The sequence below is a fragment of the Branchiostoma lanceolatum genome, chromosome 2 (genome assembly GCF_035083965.1).
Source record: "Branchiostoma lanceolatum isolate klBraLanc5 chromosome 2, klBraLanc5.hap2, whole genome shotgun sequence".
NCBI classification, from domain to species: domain Eukaryota; kingdom Metazoa; phylum Chordata; class Leptocardii; order Amphioxiformes; family Branchiostomatidae; genus Branchiostoma; species Branchiostoma lanceolatum.
In genome coordinates, this window is record NC_089723.1 from 27,042,517 (window position 1) to 27,067,221 (window position 24,705).

At 41.5% G+C, this 24,705-nt stretch overlaps 2 protein-coding genes across 3 annotated transcripts; one reads left to right on the forward strand and one right to left on the reverse strand.

Annotated features, from left to right (window-relative positions):
- Positions 1-539: 539 nt before the first annotated feature.
- Positions 540-20,944, forward strand: LOC136428303 (perilipin-2-like). Of its 2 annotated transcripts, XM_066417700.1 has the most exons (10): positions 540-672; positions 2,213-2,350; positions 4,211-4,435; positions 4,906-5,065; positions 5,527-5,714; positions 6,270-6,386; positions 11,673-11,837; positions 15,508-15,774; positions 17,981-18,106; positions 19,201-20,944. In XM_066417700.1, exons 2-10 carry the CDS (start codon positions 2,267-2,269, stop codon positions 19,345-19,347), a joined length of 1,479 nt encoding a protein of 492 aa, XP_066273797.1. In that variant the 5' UTR covers positions 540-672; positions 2,213-2,266; the 3' UTR covers positions 19,348-20,944. The 2 variants fall into 2 exon arrangements, with proteins under 2 accessions (XP_066273797.1, XP_066273798.1); XM_066417701.1 differs by lacking the exon at positions 15,508-15,774.
- On the reverse strand, positions 20,716-24,687 carry LOC136428306 (immediate early response 3-interacting protein 1-like). Its single transcript, XM_066417706.1, has 3 exons — positions 24,552-24,687; positions 23,103-23,201; positions 20,716-21,585 (listed from the first exon to the last, which is right to left on the reverse strand). The coding sequence occupies exons 1-3, from the start codon at positions 24,640-24,642 to the stop codon at positions 21,530-21,532; spliced, it is 246 nt and encodes an 81-aa protein (XP_066273803.1). The 5' UTR covers positions 24,643-24,687; the 3' UTR covers positions 20,716-21,529.
- Positions 24,688-24,705: the final 18 nt, after the last annotated feature.

Below are 24,705 nucleotides of genomic sequence, written 5' to 3' on the forward strand. Positions count from 1 at the left end.
CTGTTCAGCGCACACATGCAGCCAGGGCTGCCCAACTAGCCTGTTGCTAGCCCTGCTGACAAAGACAAGACATTACTATGGAATTTTGACATGGGCAACACAAAGAGCTATATTAAACAATATTATAAGTAAAGTTAACATGTGCATAAAAACTATTGTTTGTAATGTTTTCCATCTGTTGGACATTGGATAAACTTGTCATCTTGTCGTTGTTATACTCTGACATCTGAAAACTGTGGGATGGTAACATTTATCTTAATTAAGCACTCGGACCATGCTGTAGCGGTCAAGAAGGTAGGTAGGTTGCCCAACCTGGTAGTCTGTCTCTTGACCAGGTCAAATTTTTCCGTATACCCATTATTACAAAGAACTTACTATTCGGACCATTCTATTCTTCGGAACTTCCATGATTAGTTAAAAAAAGGTAGACCCTGTAAATTCCTTTGTTATCATCATGTATCTGACCGTGAGTGGTACAGAGTTATTAGCAATTTCAACTTTTCAGCTCCACTTGTATCAGACATTGATACTGTAGCAGGCACCCCTAAATCTGAATGAGACAGCCTGGTTAAAGTAGGTCAGAGGCTGCGTGACGTGTGTGACTTACGTGTGACAACACAACAGAAAAACAGATGCCGGCCGGATCCAGCGCTACTGGAGGCAAGGTGGAAGGTTTGTGTTCACAGATTGTACTTTATCCGTATGAATGAGTCGGTATAACCGCCATTATTCTGTTAACACTCCGGCTTCACGGCTACGAAAGACCTGTTACGCCGTGAGAATTTGCTGGTTTTGTCGTTTAGTTTTGGTGGCCCTTCGAATTCCCGGCCTTGGTGCCTTCTAACGTTAACGTTACTGACGTTAACGTTACTGACTAATACTGACAATAACTGTGTCATACCATCCTGGTCACCTCACCCACAGTGTAGCGAGCCTTGTGCCGCCCACACAGCTATATAAAGCCTGTCCCGGGGGATTTTGCGGGGCCCAGGGAGGTGATTTTCTCAAAAGATTGGCTGTCAGAATCGAAAGATAGACTGTCATAATGTTACGTAAAGCAGCAGCAGGCGTATACAGTTTTGATATGTAACGTTGGGTAACCTAAATTCGTGGGGTACTTAAAGTCGGGATTTTTCGAAAACGGGGTATTTAGGGATATGTGCTACATGCAAAATCAGTTATAACGCCAGCAATGCAAAGCAGATAGACTAACGTATTCAGAACACTGGCTGAAAAGCTTCGATAACCATGCATTAGAAGTTGGCGACGTCAAAAACTCTCCGTCCCTTATTGACAGAGTCTGGGGGCTTCGTGGGAGAATCACCCAGCACGGTTGTTCGCTGGTTTATAAGACAAATGTCACATCTCCTGCCTGCTAAACACAATTATTTATAATATAAGACAACTTATTACAATCTCTTTTGCTAACCTGCAACTATATTCTAAGTGTGATCAATCATCAAAACTCCTCTCTGTTGCTACAACCTACGGCACGTGTATTTTCCCGCCGCCATATTGTTAACCAGAATCCTGTTGTCAAGCAGACGACAAAGGTTTGTGAGGAACACTTTTTTGTCTAAATGCTGCGTGTGATAGTGGACTGAGGAAGATATTTTCCTCAAAGTTTGCTCCTAACACAACAAGGAACACATGGACATAGTAGTATTACCATTGCTACGGCATCCAGCTAACTTCCCATGAATAATGTAACGTTACACGTTGCCCGATGATGACGATGGGCCGACTTTGAGTGAAGTTCTACCGACTCAACACACGGGTTGTTCCCGAACTGGCCTGATGTGTGCGGTACGGCCGTTTCTTCGTGTATTTTTTTTACTTGGACACGTCTATATCCATAGCACACTTCTCAAGCCAAGGATAGAACGAATAGCTGCTGTATAAAATGTGATTAGCGGTAAGATATTCAAGACGAATCTTCTCTCCCGAATTAATGTGCCCCCCTGTCCGACAGCACCACAATTGTGCGTGCGGCGCACGGTAGTTTCAAGTTGAAATATTATGGTGTCAGCACGACTAGAGACAAAATCTACCATATATATGATTAGTGCAAAGATAGTACATGATACTGACAGAATAATAGAAAAAAAGGATGGTTTATTGTTCTGCTAGATTGATTTCAGTCAACCATTATCGGAAAAATCCCGAATTTAGGTTACCCAACGTTAACACAAACCTATGATGTTTCCCACAGCAATTTGGCAGGAGAACATCTTAGTCCTGAGCTAGCTGAGTTGATGTAATAAACATGGCAGATACCAATGACACCATGGAGGATAACATCGTGGAGAGGATGGGCAGCCTTCCTTTGGTCAACACAACCGTTCACCAGGTATGATTCCATGAAAATAGTCTCCAAGATATATTGTACATCCCAAGAACAGCAAGTTTTCTCCACCAAGATTTGTCCACTCAAACAAAACATCATAATACGTTATTAAAGATATCAAAACTGCTAATTGTGAAATTTTACTAAATTTCATGTAGACAGCTGAGCATCATACTTCATAGCTAGCACAGCTGCTGTAGATGTAGCCTCCACTGGGCCTTTCTATGGGGTATGGATCATAAATTTACCACAGCCCCCCTTGAGTTTAACAATAGAACCTAGAGCCAAGGAGCTGGCATTTGGAAAACAGTCTACCCTGGGGGCCAGGCACCGTATATCGGCTAGCCACCAAGCAACGCGCGCGCGCCCAAGCTTTCCCGGCCCACCCTCCCGCTGTCCCCCGAAGACCGACCCCGCCCCACTCTCCGCTGTAAACCCAAGGTCTGCTAGCCATACACGGAGCCTGGCGCCACGTCTATCTTTGGCCGTCCACAGAGGTGGAGAAATGCTTATGATTTATGGCCGCGCGCACAGCTGGAAGCCGCTTGCACGGTGGCAGGATTGGTCGTCCGCCCTGCGACGATAGCGAATCAGCCCCTGCCTGTTTTAATATTCATGAACCACAGATCGTCATCTTACGCAAGGGGCTTGTGTTGTATTTCCGCTTCCGCTAAAACAGGCGTACGTGGAAATTTGGCGGGAACCGACAAACAGCGTCAAGTAAATATACGCTGGGTGGGCGAGAGAAGCGGCGCTGCGATCTCTAAAGCTTTCATCACTGTTTGATATTCACATTGCATTTCATAACATTTCTGACATGTTGAAATAAAACCTATACAAAAATAAAGATTTCCCTTCGCCTGCAAGCTTATTCTATCGATGTCTATCACTGATACCAATCTAGAATAAGTATACACGATTGCCTTTCAATGGTAGTCCGAAACTTTGATGTCCTGAAATGCTAAAATCAAAGGAATTATAAATGCTAAATTATAATGCTAAAACCAAGTTGCTAAAACGTACCTTTGGCGAGCTCGTTATGTCCGGAAGCTCGGACGGGAGACGATGGCGTAAATACGGGCTTGACGTGAGTCCCCCCGGCCTCGTATAGTTCACATGATACACAAACATTCTTTGTTCCTTTATTTGTGCTATAACATACACAACAGCCACGGCCATTATCTTCTATTGTGAATTTTTGCTTAACTGAATTTTCAATTGTAACTTGAGTTACGTGACTCATAGCAGAACATACGACAGAATTATTTGATGAACATTTCTGCTATTTTGAGGGTATTTCATCAACAAAATTACAAATCTTTTGGTACATAAATCAATGATACAGGCCATAGGATTACAGAGATATCGTCTTTCAAAGTTTCAAATTGGGTTGTTTACCCTGTTTTGTGGAGTGTGGGAATTTTCTCCAGTGGCCTCTAGTGACCTCGCCTACAGAAGCCCACAGAAATGCGCCCAATCAACACGTGGCGTCCCGCTGTGCGGGGATTACCGGCAGGCCAATAGCGCGAAGAACTTTCCAACACAGGAGCTGTGCTAGAAACTGACAGCAAGAGACGTGGCACCAGGCCGGTAATCGGATAGCGGAGTAATCGGATAGCGGAGTTTGGGTCTGAGCGGAGAGTGGGGCGGGGTCAGTCTTCGGGGGGCAGCGGGAGGGTGGGCCGTGAAAGCTTGGGCGTGCATGCGGGGATCCGATTACGGTGCCTGGACTCCCAGGGTAAAAACAGTCTGGCATCCAGACCGGCTAACAACATCAGTCAGTTCAGGTTGTGTAATCACAGATCTGTATTGTATCTTAGCGGTATATTAATTATCAAGGGTGCCTCTGTTCTGTGTCCACAGGTCTCAGCCCTCTACTCCAACACTAAGGACCGGTGGTGGGTGGCCAGGTGCACCCTAGGCTTGGCTGAAAGGTCTCTGCAGATGGCAGCATGGACAGCAAAGCCAGTAGCAGAGAAAATGGGGATGGATGTGGATGGCACTGTGGCCATGGCCAATCAGTATGCCTGCCGTGGGCTGGACTTACTAGAAGAGAAGGTACCAATCCTCAAGAAACAACCAGAACAGGTACATACAATTCAGATTTTTTTTATTTACAGGACCTTGAACAGTGGCCCTAACATTTTGGCAATGCCTCAGGGGTGGTAGCCCCCATATCAGACTCTCTGGGCCTTGGGGGGGGGGGCTTTTGCTGATGACTTCTTTCTGCACTGGGTCGTTTGTGCAGTACTGTAACTGTTAGGTCCAGTACAAAAAGAAGTCATCAGGAAAAGCCCCAGAAAAGGTCCAGAGAGCCTGCTATGGAGGCTACAGGGGTGGAGGCATTTCATATATATGTATTGCAGTTGCTTGGAAAACATTTCTTAAACTTGCATGTATGAATTCCCTAGAAAATTAGTCTTGGTATACAAAAAATAAAGGTTTTTGACAAAACTGTTCCAGACAAACTTAGCGTTTTTTGCCACAGAAAATGGTTGTTTATCAATGTTTCTAGGAAGATTCTTTTTTGCTATCATTATGTCTCTCTTCAACTTTAGATTGTTGATGAAACCAAGAAAGCTGTGGACAGCAAAGTGCAGGCTGGAAGCAAATGTCTCCTGCAGACCAGATTAGGGAAGCTGATGTGGTGGACAACCGACACCGCACTGGACATCACTGAGAGATGTGTGGAGTACTACCTTCCAAACAGAAAGAAAGGTATGGTTACAATTTTCGAATTTTTCGCATACACTATTGGTCTGTAGTAGAGTCACCAAAAAAAGTCACTGAATGACTGATGTTCCCAAACTTATATGGTACAAGCTTGGCTATCTTAAACTTCAGGTCAATGATTATTAAAAGAATTGCTGTGGACCAATCAGATCGCTCCAAGATAACCATAGGTACTGTGATTTACTAAATGCATTTAAGTTCGTGGTGATTTAATTTCACAGTAACATTAGTGAGAAAATGGAGTGTTCGCATTGGTTTTAACCTTAAGTTTGCAGTTGAAATAAGGTGGTAGGTGGTCAGAAGACAGAACATTCAAGCATTTTTGTGGTGGTTTTAAGTCCATGGTGAAGAGGTTACCACAAAAAACGTGAACATTACACTACCGCAAATATAATTGCGTTTACAGCATCATTAAATGTTGTATTTTTTATGTGATTTTTTTTCAGATGGTGAGGAGGAGAAGGTAGAACATGTGCCTAAGGATGCAGAGACAGAGAAGTCCCTTCTTGTGAGGGCGTCGACTCTGACAGACAAGGTGCACAGTAGGCTGAGTGAAGGAGCCACCATCAGGATGAGGTCGGTGCAGAGGTGTGGCCGAGAGTTGCTAGACACACTCAGGGACATGCTAGAATTGGTAGGTTTACTGTTGAAATAGAAGATGTTGTTACAATTAAGCAGGGCTGTCTCCAGGACCTTGGAAGGAAATTGACTTATCAGTCAGAAAAAAATTTACTGACTTAAAAAATTTTCTGACTTGTTAGTCAGAAAAAAATTTACCCCTCTTATAGCTGAAGACCCCTCTTATAGCTGAAGAAAGATGGCGGATATCATCTGAAAGCTCCTTGTAGCTTGTCAATCTTTAGTCGTGCGTATTAGTTTAAAAATCCTTCATTAAAAAAATTTACCCTGTCCGTCCAAAAAATCTTGACACAAAGTTGATGAAAATGCAATTTTATTAGTTTAAAATGAACGATTTTACTACAAAAATTAACAACATAGGCTCCTAAACAATATCTGTAAAATCATTTAAAGCTAGCCTAGAGACACCTCAGCAATCGGTAAAGCTGTTTTATTTGTGAGACACATTGTAGAAGTGGAGTTGTTTGAATGTCAGTTTGAAATGGTGATTACTGTTATATATGGACGGTAATGAGGTTTTGAATTTGCCGTTGTTGTCATGTTTGTGCAGATTGAACGGACAAAGGGGAAAGGAAATCTGGAGGTACAGGACGTTGATGGTCAAGACCACCTGATGTTGGTTCCCAAGCCTGTATGTCAGGAGCCTGACAAGGATGAGGACACACAGGTATGTGATGTAACTCATGTTTTACTTTCAGCGGCATTAGTTTGTAAAAAAAATAACTCAAGGTATTTCCAATACTAGTACATTTTTTAATGATTTTTTTCCCCTTTTGGAATAGCCTAGTGGCTACCAAATTTTTGTTTATACAGTGCACATAGGTACATTGTATATTACATGTATATATGTTCATATATTGAATATCGCTACATTGTATATCTTTACCTTGAATCTTTACCTTGAACCACAGCCAGTTGATACCCTCACGGGTAATAAGGCTGTCCTAGTTGTGGCGGTAGTAGCATCAGTATGTGAATTGGTACTCGTATAGGTCTGGATGCCGTCCCCATTCCTGCCCCAGTCTTGTCTTGAACTCTTTCACTGTCTTGCTGTTGACCGTGGTCTGTGAGAGTTTGTTCCAAGCAGGGGTAACTCGTGTGGGAAAGAAGTGTGCCCTCGGGCCTGTAGCTTTCTGAATTTGATACTTGAACTGGTGTCCCCGTGTGTTTGATGCCAAGCTTGGTGTAAACATGGCTCTCCCACATAAGTTGCAGTGGTTGTTCACTCTGACTTTGTCAAACCCATGTGTGATCTTGAACAGCTGGATTATATCGGCTCTCTGTCTTCTGTAGTGTAGCGTGGGAAGGTCCAGTTCTTTCAGCCTTTCAGAATATGGTAGGTTGGCTAAACTCTTCACCAGTTTTGTTGCTCGCCGTTGCACTCTTTCCAACATGTCTCGGTCTCTCTTGTTTTTAGGGTACCATATTGCCGTAGCGTATTCTAAGTGCGGTCAAACCAGGCTTTTATACAGTAGTGAGAAGGATACACTGTCCACATGTGAGAAGGTGTGCTTGATCAGCCCTAGTGTTTTATTTGCTTTATTCGCCTGCACTTGCGCGTGTTTACTGAAAGTCAGGTTCTTGTCAATGGTGACCCCTAGGTCTTTTTCCTCTTCTATGCTCTCCAGCGTGTGCATCGTGCCATCTACTTTATTCATTGTATACTTGTGTCTGGGGTTAGCCTTCCCAAGGTGCATGACCTTGCATTTATCGGGATGGAATTGCATTTGCATCTTTGTCGACCACTCATGTAAGCTGTTCAAGTCCGCCTGCAAGCAGGTCGTGTGTGCGTTCAGTTCACAGTTTTGGGCTGCAGCATATATTTTCGTATCATCTGCAAACAGCGAGACAAAGTTCTGGATCGTTTCCGGAATATCTGATACGAAAATCGTAAAGAGAAGCGGTCCGAGGACCGATCCCTGGGGCACTCCACTTATAACCGGTTTCCATGAGGAGGCACTTCCGTTCACCACGACCTGCTGCCTCCGTATGATATATGATATACATGTATGTTTATCGTATATAATATGAAGATATGAAGGTTAGGGCCTCCCTTACTGAAATAGTCAAATTGAGGTCCGTCTAACAGCTTTTATTCAAAATGCAGATTACAATGAAATAGTCCTAGTACAGTGAAAATGAAGCTATCAACTAACAATCAAGTGTCTGTTTATCTAGTAGTTTTCCCGCCTTGCACCTGCGCACTAGGTACCCGGGGCCAAGACCCCGGATGTAGTTTTCTAGTCTGCACAGATTGTTCTACGTTTCTGTCAATACAACACGTGAGTTCAGTAGACGTGTGTGAGTGTGATCTTTACACAGTTTAACAATGGTAGCAGAGGCTGGTGGGTAGTCTGAGTATTGTTGACTGCTCAACCGTTCCAGTGTCGCAAGTCAGGAGTTTTGCTGACGACGTCTGCGAGTTTCCTCTGAGAATTTGTGTGTAGCTGAGTATCGGCAGCAAGAAGAAAAAAAAATGGCGGCGGGGTCGGAATGGTCGAAGCATCACTCCAGAATGCCGCGTTTCAACATGAAGGAGAAGACATACGAACAGTATCGGTTCGAACTCGAATGTTGGAATGCAGTCACTACATTAGGCAAGACGAGACGGGGTATCGAGATCATGCTCAGCCTACCAGAATCAAGTGAAGATCCTGAGTACAAAACTCGTGAGTTTCTCTCGTCCAAATTGGAAATGCCGGAACTCACATCGGACAACAGTTTCGCTAATGTTCTGGAAAAGCTGGACGAGCACCTTCGTGTTGACAAAACTGGAAGACTTTGGGAATCGTTTGTTGCGTTTGACCAGTTTAGCCGTGGATCCCTACCGATGAGTGAGTACATCTCAAAATTTGACGTTCTTTATAATACTCTCAACAAATGTGGCCATGTGACCCTTCCCGCCTCCGTACTCGGTTTGTTGTTGGTAAGACGTGCGAATTTGACCCCTGCGGAATCGAAGTTGGTCATGACAGGGCTCGATTACACCAAAGAGACAGCTCTATACACTCAGGCTAAGGCAAGTTTACGTAAATTCTCCAGTGAGCTTATGTCGGCACATTCGTTTAACTCTTTTGCCATGCCCATGATGACAAACGAGGTTCACGTGGCAGAAAGGCAAGCATTCCAATCCTCCCGTGGGAGGTACGTACCAGGCGCCACAGGGCAATACAAACCAGGCCGCTCCAACAAGCCAGGCAGGGGTCGAGGCGGTTTCCGGTTTCAAGATGGCGGCCATGGAAGTAGACAGGGCCAGGGTGAGGGGACGCTGAACCCTAGAGATAAATATGGAGATTACTTACGCTGTCGTTATTGTGGGTCTTTCCGCCATTTCTTGGAAGATTGCCCGGATGCAAAGGCAGAAGAGGCCTATGTGACGGAAGCTGAAGTTAAGTTGGAAGAAGATGAGAAGTTTACAGTGTTGTTTACTCATGCTGCTTCCGAATCCAAGTACATGATGTCCGAAGAGTCAACAGAGCCGTATGCTGTCCTAGATTCAGCGTGTTCGTCTACCGTGTGTGGCTCTGCATGGATGGATCAATACTTATCAGGTTTGGATAAGAAAGATATGATGAATGTTTCACGAGAAGCCAGTTCCCATGTGTTCGAGTTTGGAGGGGACAACACACTACCTTCCCTGGGCAGGTACAGGATTCATGCAAACATGGCTGGCCGAGATGTGCTGATAACGACTGATGTTGTAGAACGGGACATTCCATTATTGCTGTCTTTAGATGCCATGAAGAAGGCTGGCGTAGTACTAAACACACAGGAAGACAGGGCCACAATATTTGGCAGGAATGTCGACCTCCGTTTGACCACCTCAGGACATTACTGTGTTTCATTGGTGGATAGACCAATCAGGGTCAATGAGGTGTTCAAAGCTAATCTGGGCAAGGATATGCGTCAGCGTCGTACCCAGGACAGGTTTCAAGTGCAGCAAAAGGCACAGATGAAGAGCCTTCAGGCAGATCTTAAGATTGCCCAGGTGAAGATTGCTGACCTTGTCGAGAGAAATGACACACTTGCCAAAACTAATCAAGAAATCAAGCTTCTTAGTAAGAAGACAGAGGATGAGATTTCGCAGTTGCACATGTTGACCGAGCAGCTAAGATATGAGAACAGCTCCATAAGGGATACGTTAGCAGCAGAGAACACCAAGAGTCAGATGCTGCAAGAGAATTTAAAGTATGTCATGCACAACACTGAAAGGAGACTTCAGGAGATCTCGGACAGTATGACAAAGAAGTACCAGAATGCTGTGGGTCATCTTACAACACAGGAAGGAAGTCTGGAGGCCCAGACACTGATAGAAACGCCTGAAACAGTGGAAGACGAGAGGCAAGAACCCAAGACTGGGAAAGGACAGGCAGCTGCAGAGCAAGCTGAGATTAGTGATCCAGAACCAGTCAAAACTGAGGAGATAGATGTTAAAATAGACACAGTCAGACATGGAGAAGAAACGGTGACGGTACAACAATTAGAGAAGTTGGATGAAGAACCAACAAACAACGAGGAATCAACAAATAAGGACATAGCAGTAAGTTTCGAAGCAGTAAAGGCAGAGGAACTGTTTGGCCGTTGTGCCTTTCCATATGAGGAGAAATCAGAAAGAGAGACTGACATGGGGAGGGAAGTTCCCCAAGAGACTGTTGAAAAGTGGTTGTCAAGGCAGGTTACACAGTACAATGTTGATATTGGATGAACACGTTGTGACTCTAGCACCCTTCAGGATAGTCTTAGGGACCAATGACAGGTTTAGGCTCATGTTATTTTACCATTAAAGCCTCTAGTATAAGGCAAGAAGTGCAAGTATGCAATACCAAGCTTTATATGTCCATGTACTATGTAGTTGAGTCATGGAAAGTTTTTGTGTTTGGAAAAGGGTCTCAAGATTGAGATATCTACCATCATACTGCTCATAGAAATAGTGTGATTCTCACAAAGGAAGGGGTGAATGCCAAGTCTTTATTTGAAGTGATATTTACAAGACATGTATCAGCTATATTATGAGAACAATGTTCTGGTACTCTGGAATATAAGACATTTCCTTTTCGTTACAACAAACATTTTTGTAAGTTAAGATATTCATACACCTGTAATTTTCCCATTTAGAGAATCAGAGGTTACTTTGTTAAAAGTTTTTTTCTCTTGTTCATGTAGAGATATAGATAATGATTTTAGATAATTGTAGTACTGTAGATATTGTTTAAGTGTAGTTTATAAATATGTAATAGTTTTAGATTTTAGTAACCACTTATCCAATTGAAAACATATATACTCTGTTTGAAAGATACCATTAACTAACTCTGTTAAAGAAAGAATAGAAGGGAATGTTTATCTAGTAGTTTTCCCGCCTTGCACCTGCGCACTAGGTACCCGGGGCCAAGACCCCGGATGTAGTTTTCTAGTCTGCACAGATTGTTCTACGTTTCTGTCAATACAACACGTGAGTTCAGTAGACGTGTGTGAGTGTGATCTTTACACAGTTTAACAGTGTCACTGTCTTGGGCAAGTTTTGGTCTTGTTTGGCATTTTATTTTTAGCAACAAACAAACTGAGTGATCTCATGAAATATAGTCTAAAGAGAGTCCATAATAGGTGGTCTTTATTCTTTACAATGAAACTTGTTTATTTGGGACAGAAACCCCTGCTATTCTAAAGGCATTGTTGCTAGTAAAAGGCAAAATGGTGTTACTTGTGAAATTTGATATCTTGTTAGTTAGTTTTTTGGTCACCCCTCTTGTGAAGCAATGGGTATCAATATCACAAATTCCCGCCAAAAACCACCACACGGGCCTCTAGATCTGTTTTGCCAGTTTGCAGCTCACGGTGAGCCTCTGGAAGTCTTGTTCCTACAAAGATTATTCACAAATAGGCTGTTCAATGCTGCAAATGTGAATGTCAGTGTATTGAGAAGTTGACAGCTGTTATTATCTATTTTTTACTGCAGAATCTGGAGAGACAGAGTCTGCAGGTGGTGACCAGACTGTTGCAGGAAGTTCGGTCCATCTGCAGCCTGATGGTGCTGCAGGTGTGGGCACTGCCGCAGCACCTACAGGACAACATCACACAGGCCAAGGCAATGGCAGATCAGTTATACGACAACTTCTGTAAGGTAGGTACCCTGAACCTTGCAATTACCAATGTCACCGTACAAGTGGATTTTACCATTTAGAACTATTCCTCACTCTATTACATACCAATAATGGATTAAGATCTTTTAGAATGACATTGTAATAGCAGTTTTCTTTTTTTTCTATATCATAGAATATTTACATAAGTTAAGTTGATGCCATAGAAAATTAATTTCAAAGCACTATTATACATAACTTGTTTGTTTTTTTACTGTCATTTTTAAGTAAATTGGTAGTCTGGTATGGGGAATATTTGCATATGATAATTTGATGACATAGAAAATTAATTTCAAAGCACTATTATACAATTGTTTTTGGAAGTAGAATTGCAATTGGTACTGAACCCTAGTATATCTTTGTTGGTAGTCCGGTATGGTAGCCAGCCCTGGATTTTCCACAAACCCAAGCAGCCCTACATTACTGACCTAGTTCTGAGTATAGCTGGGGGGTATTGACAGAGCTTACTACTGTTCAAACAGCTGTGGTGGTGTGACTAGCTAGCTTCACTTCCAGAGGTGACATCACTTGTTTACCATGCGTGTGCAGGGCTAGCCTGATTCACATACAAGGAAGTGGTCATGTCCAAGCCTGCCATGGAAGCCACTGTGTAAAAGATGGGGCCTATCTGCAGGATACAGCTGGATGAGTACCAGGTTAATTTGAGGACTAGCATGATTTGATTTCCATGTAGCTTAATGTTGAATTTTGTAGACGTTGAGTTAGTTTTATTGTGGTACATGTTGCATACAGTCTGTATTTCCTTCTTGGATTATGGAGGCTCATTGTTAGTAGGGGACTTTAACTTGATATTTGAAAGCTAGACCATACACAAGCTGTAGCAAAGCAGCACCAATTTGTAGAAGGAATAGCTAAGTCGTGGATGACTGCTTGACTGGAATGGGGACATGTTATCTTGCTGCAATCTTTGATGATTTAAAGGGGCAGGAAGAGTTACAGATGTTCCTTGTTGATTAGAGTTGAAAAACAAAGGTCATGCACATATGGTACCTATACCAGTTAGGTTTTTATCTCCCCGACCTTTAGTATTAAATCATGAGCAAACACAGGTGGGATTCAGCAGGTGTTGATTAAGGAGGGTTTGAGGGTTCCATCTAGTTCAGCAGGTTTTCTTAAGATTCACTCAAGGTGTCCTTTCAAGATGCATCTTATTTTTTAGATTTTGATGCAGTATCAAACCAGAACAATTACATTTGTACTTGAAACTCAAGCATATGTAATGTTTTGTGCATGTGCTGCTGCATTTTTGTTCCTTTTTTTTGGAAGTTATGTTTCTGGGTTTCAACAAAGTGGAATATTGATTACACAAAGTATAATCTAATTTGCATGATTAATGAGGAAATGCCATGGATTTTGTTCTATGATGCTAAATATTCATGAGACATGATATCAGGAAGAGAGTAATATTGATAGATTTGGAGTTTGCAAATAAGCACCTCATTAGCATAATCAATTAGAAATTGGTGAAATGCCTTAATTATGTGAAAGCTAGTAGGAGGTAACCACCATTATAATACATAAACAATGCAAATCAGGTTGTCAGTTGACTAATTAATAAGGAAATACTATATAATTATGGCCTTCTGTTAAATGATAGGATTCCATAATTGCAAGATACATGTTAAAATTTATGATCTGTGTGGGGAGATTATAAATGGATAAAAACTATTCAGATGAGCATCTTATGTACATGATTGACAAGGAACTTCTATGATACCTCAGTAGTTATGATGGCAATGTCACACAATGTGACATATGCATCTTAAATTCTTAGGTCACTAGACATAGATAGTGCAAATTAGGTATTGGGTCATAGGATTGTAGTTTATCAGGTGGTATGAAATCAAACACACCTGCCTTATTTTAAACCCTGCCACCTGTTGTTGTTCCCACATGTTGTTTACCTCGCACCTGTTTACTTTATACTGCTGACTGAACCATTTCATGTTGAAAGACTGGTCATGCAAGTTTGGAGAGCCAAACTGGATGTTGTTATTTATAAGGTAGCTGCTTCAGAATCTGTAGGGAGGCATCTTGCAACCAGTGAAAAAGACTTGCCATGATGTAAAGTCAGCGACACAATGAATAATCTCCTTCATCAGGTAACATTTAGCTTTTCATAGGAGAATTATATGTTATGTAATTGTATTTACTGCAGGCTGTCATCTTTCACAGTTTCTTGGGATGTAAGTTTGTTAATACCTGCAATTAGACTCCCAGCTGGTTGGTCCAATTTACTGGTACATGGTAGTGTCCCTATTTCTGGAACTAGATTTTAAAATCTGGCAGTATTTCCATTCCTCAAAAAAAAAGCAGACAGCGGGCCACACACACATGGCTGACTACTGGCCTGTGTGATCTTATAAGCCCAAGGAGCCTGACTGCCCAGTTCACCAGTTTCTGTATATGTGAAACCTCATCCTTACGCTTACAGTTGTTGCAGTTTTGAAGGGAAAATAACCACACTTTATTGATGCCCTACAGATGGACTAAATTCTTAATTGTGTTCTAGAAAAGATATGAGTCTTGCCAATATGAGCCTTGCCAAAGAAGAAGATCCCCATGACATCAGCTGTAATCCCTTGTAGTCAGCCCAGCTGGAGTGTGCCTAACTAATTATCCCACCCAGGGGACCTACCACTAGGTTGTATGGGCACATGTTGTTGTTTACAACAGGTGGGTCTACTTTCAGGTGGTTTCAGGAAGTCAGGGACCTTGTGCAGCATGTTTTTGTACAGTTCTTAAGAAATGAAGAATATTTTCAATTTTAGGGCCAAAATGTTACATGATAGTGGGGAAATATTAATATGAAGATGAAGGAAATATATGATTACTCTTTTAGATATTTTGGGGGCACATTTTCTTATTAATGCAAATGGAATAACAGTAATTTTAATGGGAAAAGTCACTGATTTTCATTTAATTATTTTCCATCATTTAACTATTTATTTCCTGTGAATGATGTATGTAATATTTTCGGTCATGGTTTGTTTCGACTTGGTCTTTTTTTCAAGACTGGGTACCCTGTCCCCACCCGTGGGCATATGGAAGATTCTGCCTAGCGACAAGGCATTTTCCATGCCTGTGTCTGACCTGGCCTTCGCTGTTTTTCTTTCATGTTCGTGTCATGGCTAAGTCATGGCTGAGGTGTGCCATTGCGTTCAGAAATGCGGAGGGATGTATCATGGAATGGCAGAATGGTCCTTGCAAAAGCACCGTACAATTTTGTGTCAACACATTTTTGTTGTTTCAATTTCAGAAAGCAATACATAATAGAGTTGGAATTCGTGTTCTGCAGTTTAGTTCTTATCTTATCAAGGATTTGTCCCTAGAAAAAGATGACCACCCTGAGGCCCCTATGTAAATATTTCCTGTGGAGTCTTCTGCATTAACATGCAAAGCAGGAAGCAGTGATGGACCGAGTTGTTTACATCCTCCAGCCCAGATGTTGCATCATCCTGCTGGGTGCAGCGGCATTCCCCTCTGTTGTCCTGCCAGCTATTGTTACAAATTATGCATCATTCCTGCCCTGTGGTCCACTTGCAAACAGACCTTCTATAAATGTAGCACTGGGGCTGATTCAGTAGCGGTTGTTGTAAAGATGTGCTGTCTTTGTGTCCATCCCCGACTCAGCGCCTCAGTGGAGGGGAGGCATTGCCAGGGATCGGGTGCCTGCACTGCCAGATGCATAGACTGAGCAACACGTTGGTGTCCCTGAGTGATTTCATCTGGAGGATCCCACCCTTCCCCTGGTTGTACAGCCTGTGCGTGCTAGTCAGACTGGGCAGAGCCATCATGGCCGTGGCCTTGTACCAGAGATATGCTCTGTTTTTCCAAGAGAAGTACCTACTTTGCCAGGAAAAGTATCTGTTGTACCTTCCAGGCACCATCAGGCATCAGGTTGGCTTTAATGGTCCATATTTCTCCGAAGAACAGACACACATGTAATGTGTCATAATATTCTGTATATTAACATATGTAATATGTCAGTTTTATGCTTTTCATTACAGTTGTGCAATATTTACAATTTTAACTCATTTTGTCTTCAATTTTAATTTTCCCTTTTTACTGAAGTTGTGCAATAATAGTAGCGATTACCAGTATGCATTATGTATTGTTTTGATGAAATGATGTTATCTGATGGAGGATGATAACGAAACATGTCTTTACTTGGCCAGGCATAATGCAGTCAAATTGCACTAGTACTGTAATGAACACTGACATTTTGAGATTTATGCTATAGACATAATAACGTTATATATATAGCATGCATTCTAGGCAATCTTTGCTAAGCAACACTTTGCAAACATTTTAAATTCATTTATTGCCTTTGTGCCTAAGCGTAAAAACGTTCATTTTCAAACTACAGATAGTGGGTATATACTGTGCTTTTTATGTCTTTTTATATGGTATACTGTTTGTAGAATGCCAGTGTCACATAAAATGTAACCTGTCATTTCTTACATTGATGGTGCATCAACTAACTGTACATGCATGTTCTAATTCGTACAATGTGTTTCATGGTCATATTTCCAAGTCTGTGAAAAATACTGCTAAGACTAAGAGCTTACATCAATGTATTTGTTTACCAGCCCAGTTCAGTACTGTAAATTCAGTTACTTTCGTGGTGGTTTTATTTCACAGTAGAGTAGGAGGAAGAAGGATGTTTTCTCTGCGTTTTAAATTCGCAGTTGAAACAAATCTGTAGTAAACGAATAATGATATGTTGGAAATTCACATCAACATTGTCATGTTACCGGATAAAACTACCGCATATGTTACAAGATTTACAGTATTACATGTTATGTACAGGCCAAGCCTACTCAGGAGGTCTTCTCTAGGATCACAGTAATTTTCCACACATGCTTTTCATAGGTCATGGAATATTCCACTGCCTCTTCCGGGTTCTCATCTGGATGATGGAATATTCCATCATGTAGCCATTTTAGAATCTACTATTCTCGGTAGACTTGGACTGTAAAATTCTATGTTGTGGAATAAACTAACAGATTAAATGGAAATGTTGGCTGGTTGACTCTGACTGTGTTAGGTTATTCTCAGGTCAAAAGGGCAAAGGGTTGCCAGTGTCAAGCTGCTTCCAATAAACAAATCTCTGAGAAAATAGATGTAAAAGCTCCCTGTGAAGAAAGAGTTTATGAATGAGAATGTGAATGAGGTAAAACAACTATTTCAGCTCTGCATTGGTGGACATGTTGATAGATTTTATGAATAGTTGATATCTAAACCTTGTTGAATATCTGATATTGCAACCAGCTACCACCATGTGCCATGAAACTGGTGTGTCATACTGAAGGATGGATCAACTTTGGTGGAAGGGGCCTTTTCAAGATCCTGGCTCTAGTTCCTTGCTAGATCCTTACCATGTCAAGCAGATCTACTTCATTATATATACCGACCTTAACATATACATCTACAAAGGTCTCTGAATTGCGCATCACCAATAAAAACAATATTAACAGTCATCAAACCAACTGAAATCCTGTTCAGGTGTTGTTAGTCAACATTACCAGTACTTTTCTGAGGTAAAAATCAATTGTCAGGTTTGTTGCAAACTCCTTATCATGTCAAGCAGATCTACTTGTTTACTGCTAGACCAACGTCTATGAAAGACTCTCTCTCATCAACAAAAACAGTCAATATAATCATGTCATAAAATCAATCAAAATCCTGTTCAGGTGTTGTCCATCAAATTACTGGGAATTTTCTGAGGTTATTATCAAAAACAAATACATATGTAACATACAAAAGATGGCTAATACGTATCAGAAACCAGTTCCAATATTACATCATCAAGTAATTAGCTCAATCTACAGTACCTTTGCTAGGTTTGACTTCTTTTTTTATTAATTGAAGGCAGTGAAAGACCATTTCTTCTATAATGTGTAATTCTTCATAATAGAATTGTTTTCTTCTCATCTGTTATAGTGAGGAACTATTTCATAGTTACATCTGTTATAGGATTTAATTTTCACATTTCTGAAGATATCAACTTATTTTATCACCATTAAGTAAACTAATCATCAATAACAAATCCATGATCAGTCAATACCTTCAGACTAAAGATGACTTCTGTATGTTTCTGTAGGCGGAGGCCTTCGCGGACCTCCCTGGGAACCTTCTCGGCCTCGCCCGTGCCCAGCTGGACACAGTTTCCGACACGTTGCTAACGGTGACAGAGTACATGCTCAACCTGCCCCCCCTCCAGTGGCTGGTGAGTTGAGTGTTCTTGTCCTGTAGTCACCTAGCCTAGTAACCAGACCACTGCGAGCTCACTGGTATCTTAAGGTGCTAGGAGTGTTACCCGCCTACATGCCTGTTTTTTTTGGACAGAATGGTTTCAATGGGGCAGTAGTGATAAGAAAGGGCGGCTGGAAATTGCCGTCTCAATTGCTTGTGACTCCTTTTTTGTATGCAAAGCATCCAGTACAGGTCAAATGAACAGCAGCAATCTCATAGCTGGTGTATTCCTCCATCATACAGTACTACCTCACGGCCATGAATTTTCTCACACTATACCCAAACTTGAAACGAAACGAACAGTGGGCTCTGGGGGTCACAGACATATGTACTCAGTCTGTGGTCTGCAACCTTCAGTGGAAGACAAACATGCTTCCACATTCTGACAATAACCCTCCATCCCAAACTGAATAAGGTCACGAGTCCCTTTCAAGATTTATTACAATAATCTACTGTGATGGATGAAAAGAAAGTTTTCATCTCCCCCAACCGTTCAATAAAAATGATTGGACTTCCATTTTCAGATCATAAGGCAGCATACTGTAAACAAGATCAATAGCAATATACATGTATTCAAGGGTTTAAAGTCTTGCCATCCTCTAAATAGATGCAGAAACCATTTCACATTATAAAATTCATCCAAGTGTATTCAAGCCATAAAAGTGTGATCCTCTAATCTGTAACAGACTGGAGCTAGAGCAGGCTAGATTCAAGGCTAATGGTAAGTCATACAGCACAGAATCCTGCCCTCAGGAAGAACAGTATTATTAAGATAAACTAACTCAGTTATAGCCTGGATGCCAGACTGTTTCCATGGCCTACCCAGGCTAGCTCCTTGGCTCTAGGGCCTATTAAATTTTACCATACCTGAGACTAATTCGGGGAGCTGTCACAGTGGTAAAGTTTCCTCGGGGCCCTAGAGCAGAGGAGCTGGCCTGTGTTGGCCCTGGAAACAGTCTGGCATCCAGGCTAACTCATTGATGGTCATTTTCAAAATGGCACCCTATCTTCCTGTATGTATGTACTACTCTGAACAGATCTTCTTAGTTGAATGTTTTGTTCCCACAGATTCCAGATGTGTGCTTGGTTGATCTTGAAAATATAGACTTCGGCTTTGACGAAATATTTGAGGATTTCGAACTGAACAATGGCGGTGGCGGCGGAGGGGTGTACGTGCCGTACTTCCATCCCAGGAGACCTATACATGGAGCATGATGGGAAATGACAATCCCAAGGACATGCGGAAAGTGTTTTAGAGCCGTGTAGAGTAAGATATGACTGAACAGATGAAATCTGTGCCATGTGCTCTGAGGCAGGTTTTTCACTCAAACTCAAAGGACACCAAGTGCCCAGGGAAGATGCAGTCTTCAGCCAGACTGTTGAATTTGATCATTCCTAACATCGTTTTCACTGAGAAAGAAACAGGAACCAGATGTTTCAACCAGACTATGCCTCCTTTTCTTAGTTCATACTTAGAATGTTTGCTTTGCACAGAAACAAACTGGACATTAGGTTGAGGTTTCAAACCAATGGGTTATCTATACAGTGGAAAAATGTCTCCTTGCCAATGGTTATCTTCTCAAAATGTTAATTTCACGGTACAATTGTACATGTACATGTCTGTCGAATGTCTAGTTTTCAATCATTCCGATTTGTTCTTTTGTATGCGTTTCCAACATGATTGTGAATATTGTAAAGGCTGTCATGTTGTCTGAAGAGCACATACAAGCGTAATGTCATGGGAAAGTTTTCAAGTAACATTTATATATCATATACATCAAAAGCAGGGAAAAATCAAAGGTGGAAAAAAGACAGAAAATAGGATTGTTGTTAATGTTGTGTGTTACTGTTATAGTTAACTGGTTATACTGTAGATGATATCTCTGTATGACAGACTTTTTAACTTTGTTTTAAATCAATTATTGTTAAAATGTGAAATATCTGTAATACATGTATATATGTAAAATGTTTGTAATGTATGCGTATTATCGACTTTAACTTGTGGATCAAGTTGTTGCGGAAGAAAGGGTCAGAATAATGTAACAATGTGACGGGATAGATTTTATTCTAACAAGATACAGATAAGTGATGTGAAAAGCATGTTGGAAAAAAGGTTGAGAGCCTCAAACATTTCGTTTTTAAACCATAAATATTAGTGCTATGTATGTTTGTATGCAGCCTTGGTACGTTAAATTTTATATATTGTTTTATATAAATCAGAATGTCTTGATTGCCATTATTACTTGAGTCGAGAAGTGAGAAGGAAAGACTTGAGAAGGTACGAGATGTGATGCAATGAGAGATGACAGTGAAGAAGAGGATCAATCTAGGGGAATGGTCCTTTGAAAAAGGCAACACAAGTATGTGTTCTAGCATGAAAGTTCATCTACGTTGGTATGCAACATTATGGAAAAGATTGAAACAGATTTGAAGCTTGAGAGAGTTTACATTGAGACAGATATGTTTGAGAATGTGGCATGTGCAATGACTAACTCAGGAGACTTAGTTTGGGATTTAGGGCTTGTTCAGCCTGTTGTGTTCACCTATGGAAAAGGTAATACAAGAACAGTGGACATCATCATGTCTCTTAATATGTGTTTAATCATGATCACTTGAACAATTCACCATAGCCCAAATTGTAAGCTCATGACATTGTACATGAAGTTTTACATTAAAAACTGCTAATGTGTAACTATAGAAGGCAGGGCAGCTGTCTTTTTGACTGACTCTGTGAATTGGTAGCTTACATCAGTTTGATGTTATGTTTCTCTACTTTCACATTTCAGCCCAATAAACACAAGAACATCTTGAATTCTTGAGAGCTTCTATCTAGTGGATAGATACATGGAAAGTCTTTGTAATAGCCGCAGTGGCTTGCATCATCAGGGAAATGTCCTTTCCTAGTATGAACATGTTATTCCACTTTTTCAACTCCAGAGTAATAGGTAAATGGCTTGTGTTTCAGGAGAAAATGTCAATGTATCAGGAGAACAGGATACCCTTGGCAAATCTAACTCTCATAGTTACTTGACATTGCCATGATACAGGTAATTTTAAGTCATTAGCACATGTACAGTCAACAACCTGCACAAACCAAGGAATGAATCCTAAGTGCATTTACTTGGTGGAAGCAACCAGGAATAATAACAGTAATACATACTTCTTTACAACAAACATAACAGTACTAAAGTATTGAAAAATTTTACTAAATAAGAATATGCATTGTCATAACTAGATATTTTGGCCATGACCAGTGTCAAACCCTTACATTCAGTTGTCACCTAGAGTTCAATCACCCTGAATCCAACCAGAAGGAAAATGTGTTGTTCCAAACCAGGCTGTCATCATTGTTGTATCTTGGAGCAGTGCAGGAGTCTTGTAAATGTCACGATGTCTGCTATCCAAACAGCAGAAGAAGCACTATAGTTATAGTGTTCACAATAATCAGGGGTACTGCAACAAAACAGACAAAACACTTGTGACTACTTCGCGAGTTCAAATTCTGTAAATAAAATCACAACATGGAATGATAATAGATATATTGTATTGGTCAACCACAATAATGTAATGAAAGAAAGAAACTAGAGATGGATCATGGATATATATTTGAGTGACAAAATGGTAAGTTGAATATAGGCCACCTGTATGAATTAGTACCCTCCAGCAGATTTTCAAGGGAGAGGGATAATTTTTACAAATGTGTGGCTAATGCCAGTAATGGTGAAAGTAAAAAAAAGGAAAGTACAGACGAAGCCACTTAATTGCACCTCGGATAAACGCACCCTCCATTTAATTGCACCGAATCCCAATATCCAAAACCGGTTCCCATTCACTGCATTGTTAGTGACTCCGCATATCTGCACCGCGCATGGTCACCAATGCCGGATAACTGCACCAATTTTTGTCAAAAATCCTCGACAAGTTAACTGAAAAGGTGCGCTAAAATTGGCAAACGCGGTACAAATGAGCCGATACCTGCCGGTGTAAAGAGCGCAATACCGCTAATATGTTTAAAACTGTTTTGAGTAACAAAAGAAGGTGGTCCCCATTGGCAGTTACGTTGATAGGAATCGTATGGGAGGTCCCGGGCGGGTCACCCGTAATCAGTAACCAAGTTTTAGTTTCAATTCCTAGTTTCATGGCGGTACACGATTTACGTAAATCGACAACTGCACTCTACGTAATATAACACAGAAACTGTTATCCCATGAGCGGCATGACGATGTTTCAGAATGTCTCCCCTATAACATTACGTGTGTTGTGATGCGGTAGATCGCATGGAAAAATGAAAGAATGCAAAATCAAAACAGGTTCGTAGTCATTTCTTTATTTTCAGCAAAGGGTCAATAAATAAGGTTTATAACTGAATAATTTCGTCTGTTTTCTTTGTGCTAGTGTTTCTGACTATACAATACACCCCCTCGCCCATGGTGGTGCGGTCCAGCTGGGCATGTCGCATAATTGCACCAGCCGGATAATTGCACCAAAAACGCTGACAAATGGGTGGTGCAGTTAAGCGGATTCTACTGTAGCTAATGGTGGTTAGGAGGAGGGAACCAGCATGTGGCCTAAATGGAGTCTGGTCACCATACACAGTAATGTGATTGGCTGGTAACTTTCCTTCTCACAACATGCAGGGGAATACATGTATCTGATTGGCTGATGGCTAGCCAGCACTAATGCAGTCAGGACAGAAGTACAGATATCAGGGCCATTCTTTGCTCTCAGGTATCATGTACTGTAAATCTTGACACATTTGCAGTTTTACAGTGACCTCTACCAAGGACTACACAGCGAATTCATGACACTGCGAATATACATTACTACTTCACTACAGAATTGTTTTAACCGCAAATTTTAAACACCACGAAATAAAACCACTGTGAATGTAAAAGAATTAACAGTAATAAAACAAGCTGCAGACCTGTCAGGAGAGGATGCAGACAGGCTGATAATGACATCATACTTACTCCTCATTACCATGCGCACTGATCTGATGAGGTTGATGATCTGAGACTTCATCCCAGGCTGCTCACCAAACCCGCTGACTGTGTCTGTGGCCCATCCAACTGCAACACAAACACACAACATACTCACAGACATGGCTAAACACTGCTATGTGTGAATATCAACCTTCTAATGTTTCACTAAAATACAACACAATGCAAATAAAAAGGCAAAAGATGTGAAAACTCTCTCCCAAAACTTTCTATAAGCAAGTATTATACTTTGCCATAATGGCGATCTGTATCCATTGGACTGTTATTTTATTATTTTATTCCAATAACAATCACGAAACAACGGCCCTCACTAAGATGAGGAATCCCTAGCTAAGTCACCTTCAAGGTGGTTAAAACCTTCTTGGTCGCCTACAAATAAAAATAAAGAAATTCTATTCCTAACATATTGAGTTACATGTAAAATGTTAAATTAGTTATGGAAGGTATCATCTTTGTTTATCTATCAGCAACACCCTTTCGGCCCAGAAAACACTGCATCAAATTGACTACGTGCAGCTGACTACGTGTATTCAAAAATCACGATTTTTATGAAGAGGTATTGACTTGCAAACGTGGGGCCCATCGACGCCTCCTACTCTCCAAACCAGTTCAGAAGAAGGTAAACGACCACCCAACCTCTGCTTGGAGAGCATTTACTAGTAGATGGGAGGGCTGTTGGAAAGTGAGTCACCAAAAGTGACGACGACCTCTCCCTCTGACCTCCGATTGGAGAGTAGCCCTTTCGTTAGCCGTTGCTACTATTTGGAGGGTGCTTTTTGTTTGTAAGCTTTATGCTGTGCCTACCCTCCAAACCTCCTGAGCAGCGACGCAGGACACAAAGGCTCGAGGTGTTCTGCAGGATCAGAGATGGTCTCGTCGAGTGTCCGGTCATAAGGGACAAGATAGTCCCAGCACCTCCGCGTGGACGCCGCATGTACACTGAACAGTTCACAAGGATTAAGACCAGAACACTGTACAGGGCAGAGTCCTTTCTGCCCAGAACCATCCGGGACTGGAACAACCTCCACAAAGACGAAGTGGAGGCGGTGGTTGCGGCCACAGGTCCAGTTTAAACAGCAGCAGGGAAATAAGACCCCCTCCTCCCTTGGATACTGACATGGATTGGATACAGACTATGATTTTTGGACACTGGACATGATATAAAGTAACTGGAACGACTATGAGCAGGATGCACTACTTACTTGCGATAATACTCATCAACAAGAGTGTGCGCAGTAACGGCAAGACAAGACAAGAAGACTCCCCCCAAGGCAAGAGTCGCCACGATCACAACTGCATGCCAACTTGGCACCGCGATACCCACAAACAGACAGGCCTTGCACAAGGAATCTGAGAGCAAAATAGCAACGTCTGTCACATCTACAATGCGTTATGAAGTCTCAAACATAGAGTCAGTACCTTTAGACAGGAATCTCTCCTCATTCAGCACGGCAATCGCGTTCACACAGAGCAGAGCAGCTTCGATCAGAGAATACAGACCCAGCGCCATCTTGGATGCTTGTTGGTGGGATGTTCCATTTCTATGAAAGGGGAACCATAACCAGTAGGCTAT

Coding starts and splice junctions, on each gene's coding strand:
- LOC136428306 (XM_066417706.1), bottom strand. CDS start 24,642: ATGGCGCTGGGTCTGTATTCTCTGATCGAAGCTGCTCTGCTCTGTGTG. Junction 23,202..24,551: donor GGAGAGATTCCTGTCTAAAG/GTACTGACTCTA, acceptor TTTGTGTTGCAG/TTGGATGGGCCACAGACACA. Junction 21,586..23,102: donor AGTGCGCATGGTAATGAGGA/GTAAGTATGATG, acceptor GTTTTGTTGCAG/TACCCCTGATTATTGTGAAC.
- LOC136428303 (XM_066417700.1), top strand. CDS start 2,267: ATGGCAGATACCAATGACACCATGGAGGATAACATCGTGGAGAGGATG. Junction 5,715..6,269: donor TCAGGGACATGCTAGAATTG/GTAGGTTTACTG, acceptor ATGTTTGTGCAG/ATTGAACGGACAAAGGGGAA. Junction 6,387..11,672: donor ACAAGGATGAGGACACACAG/GTATGTGATGTA, acceptor TTTTTACTGCAG/AATCTGGAGAGACAGAGTCT.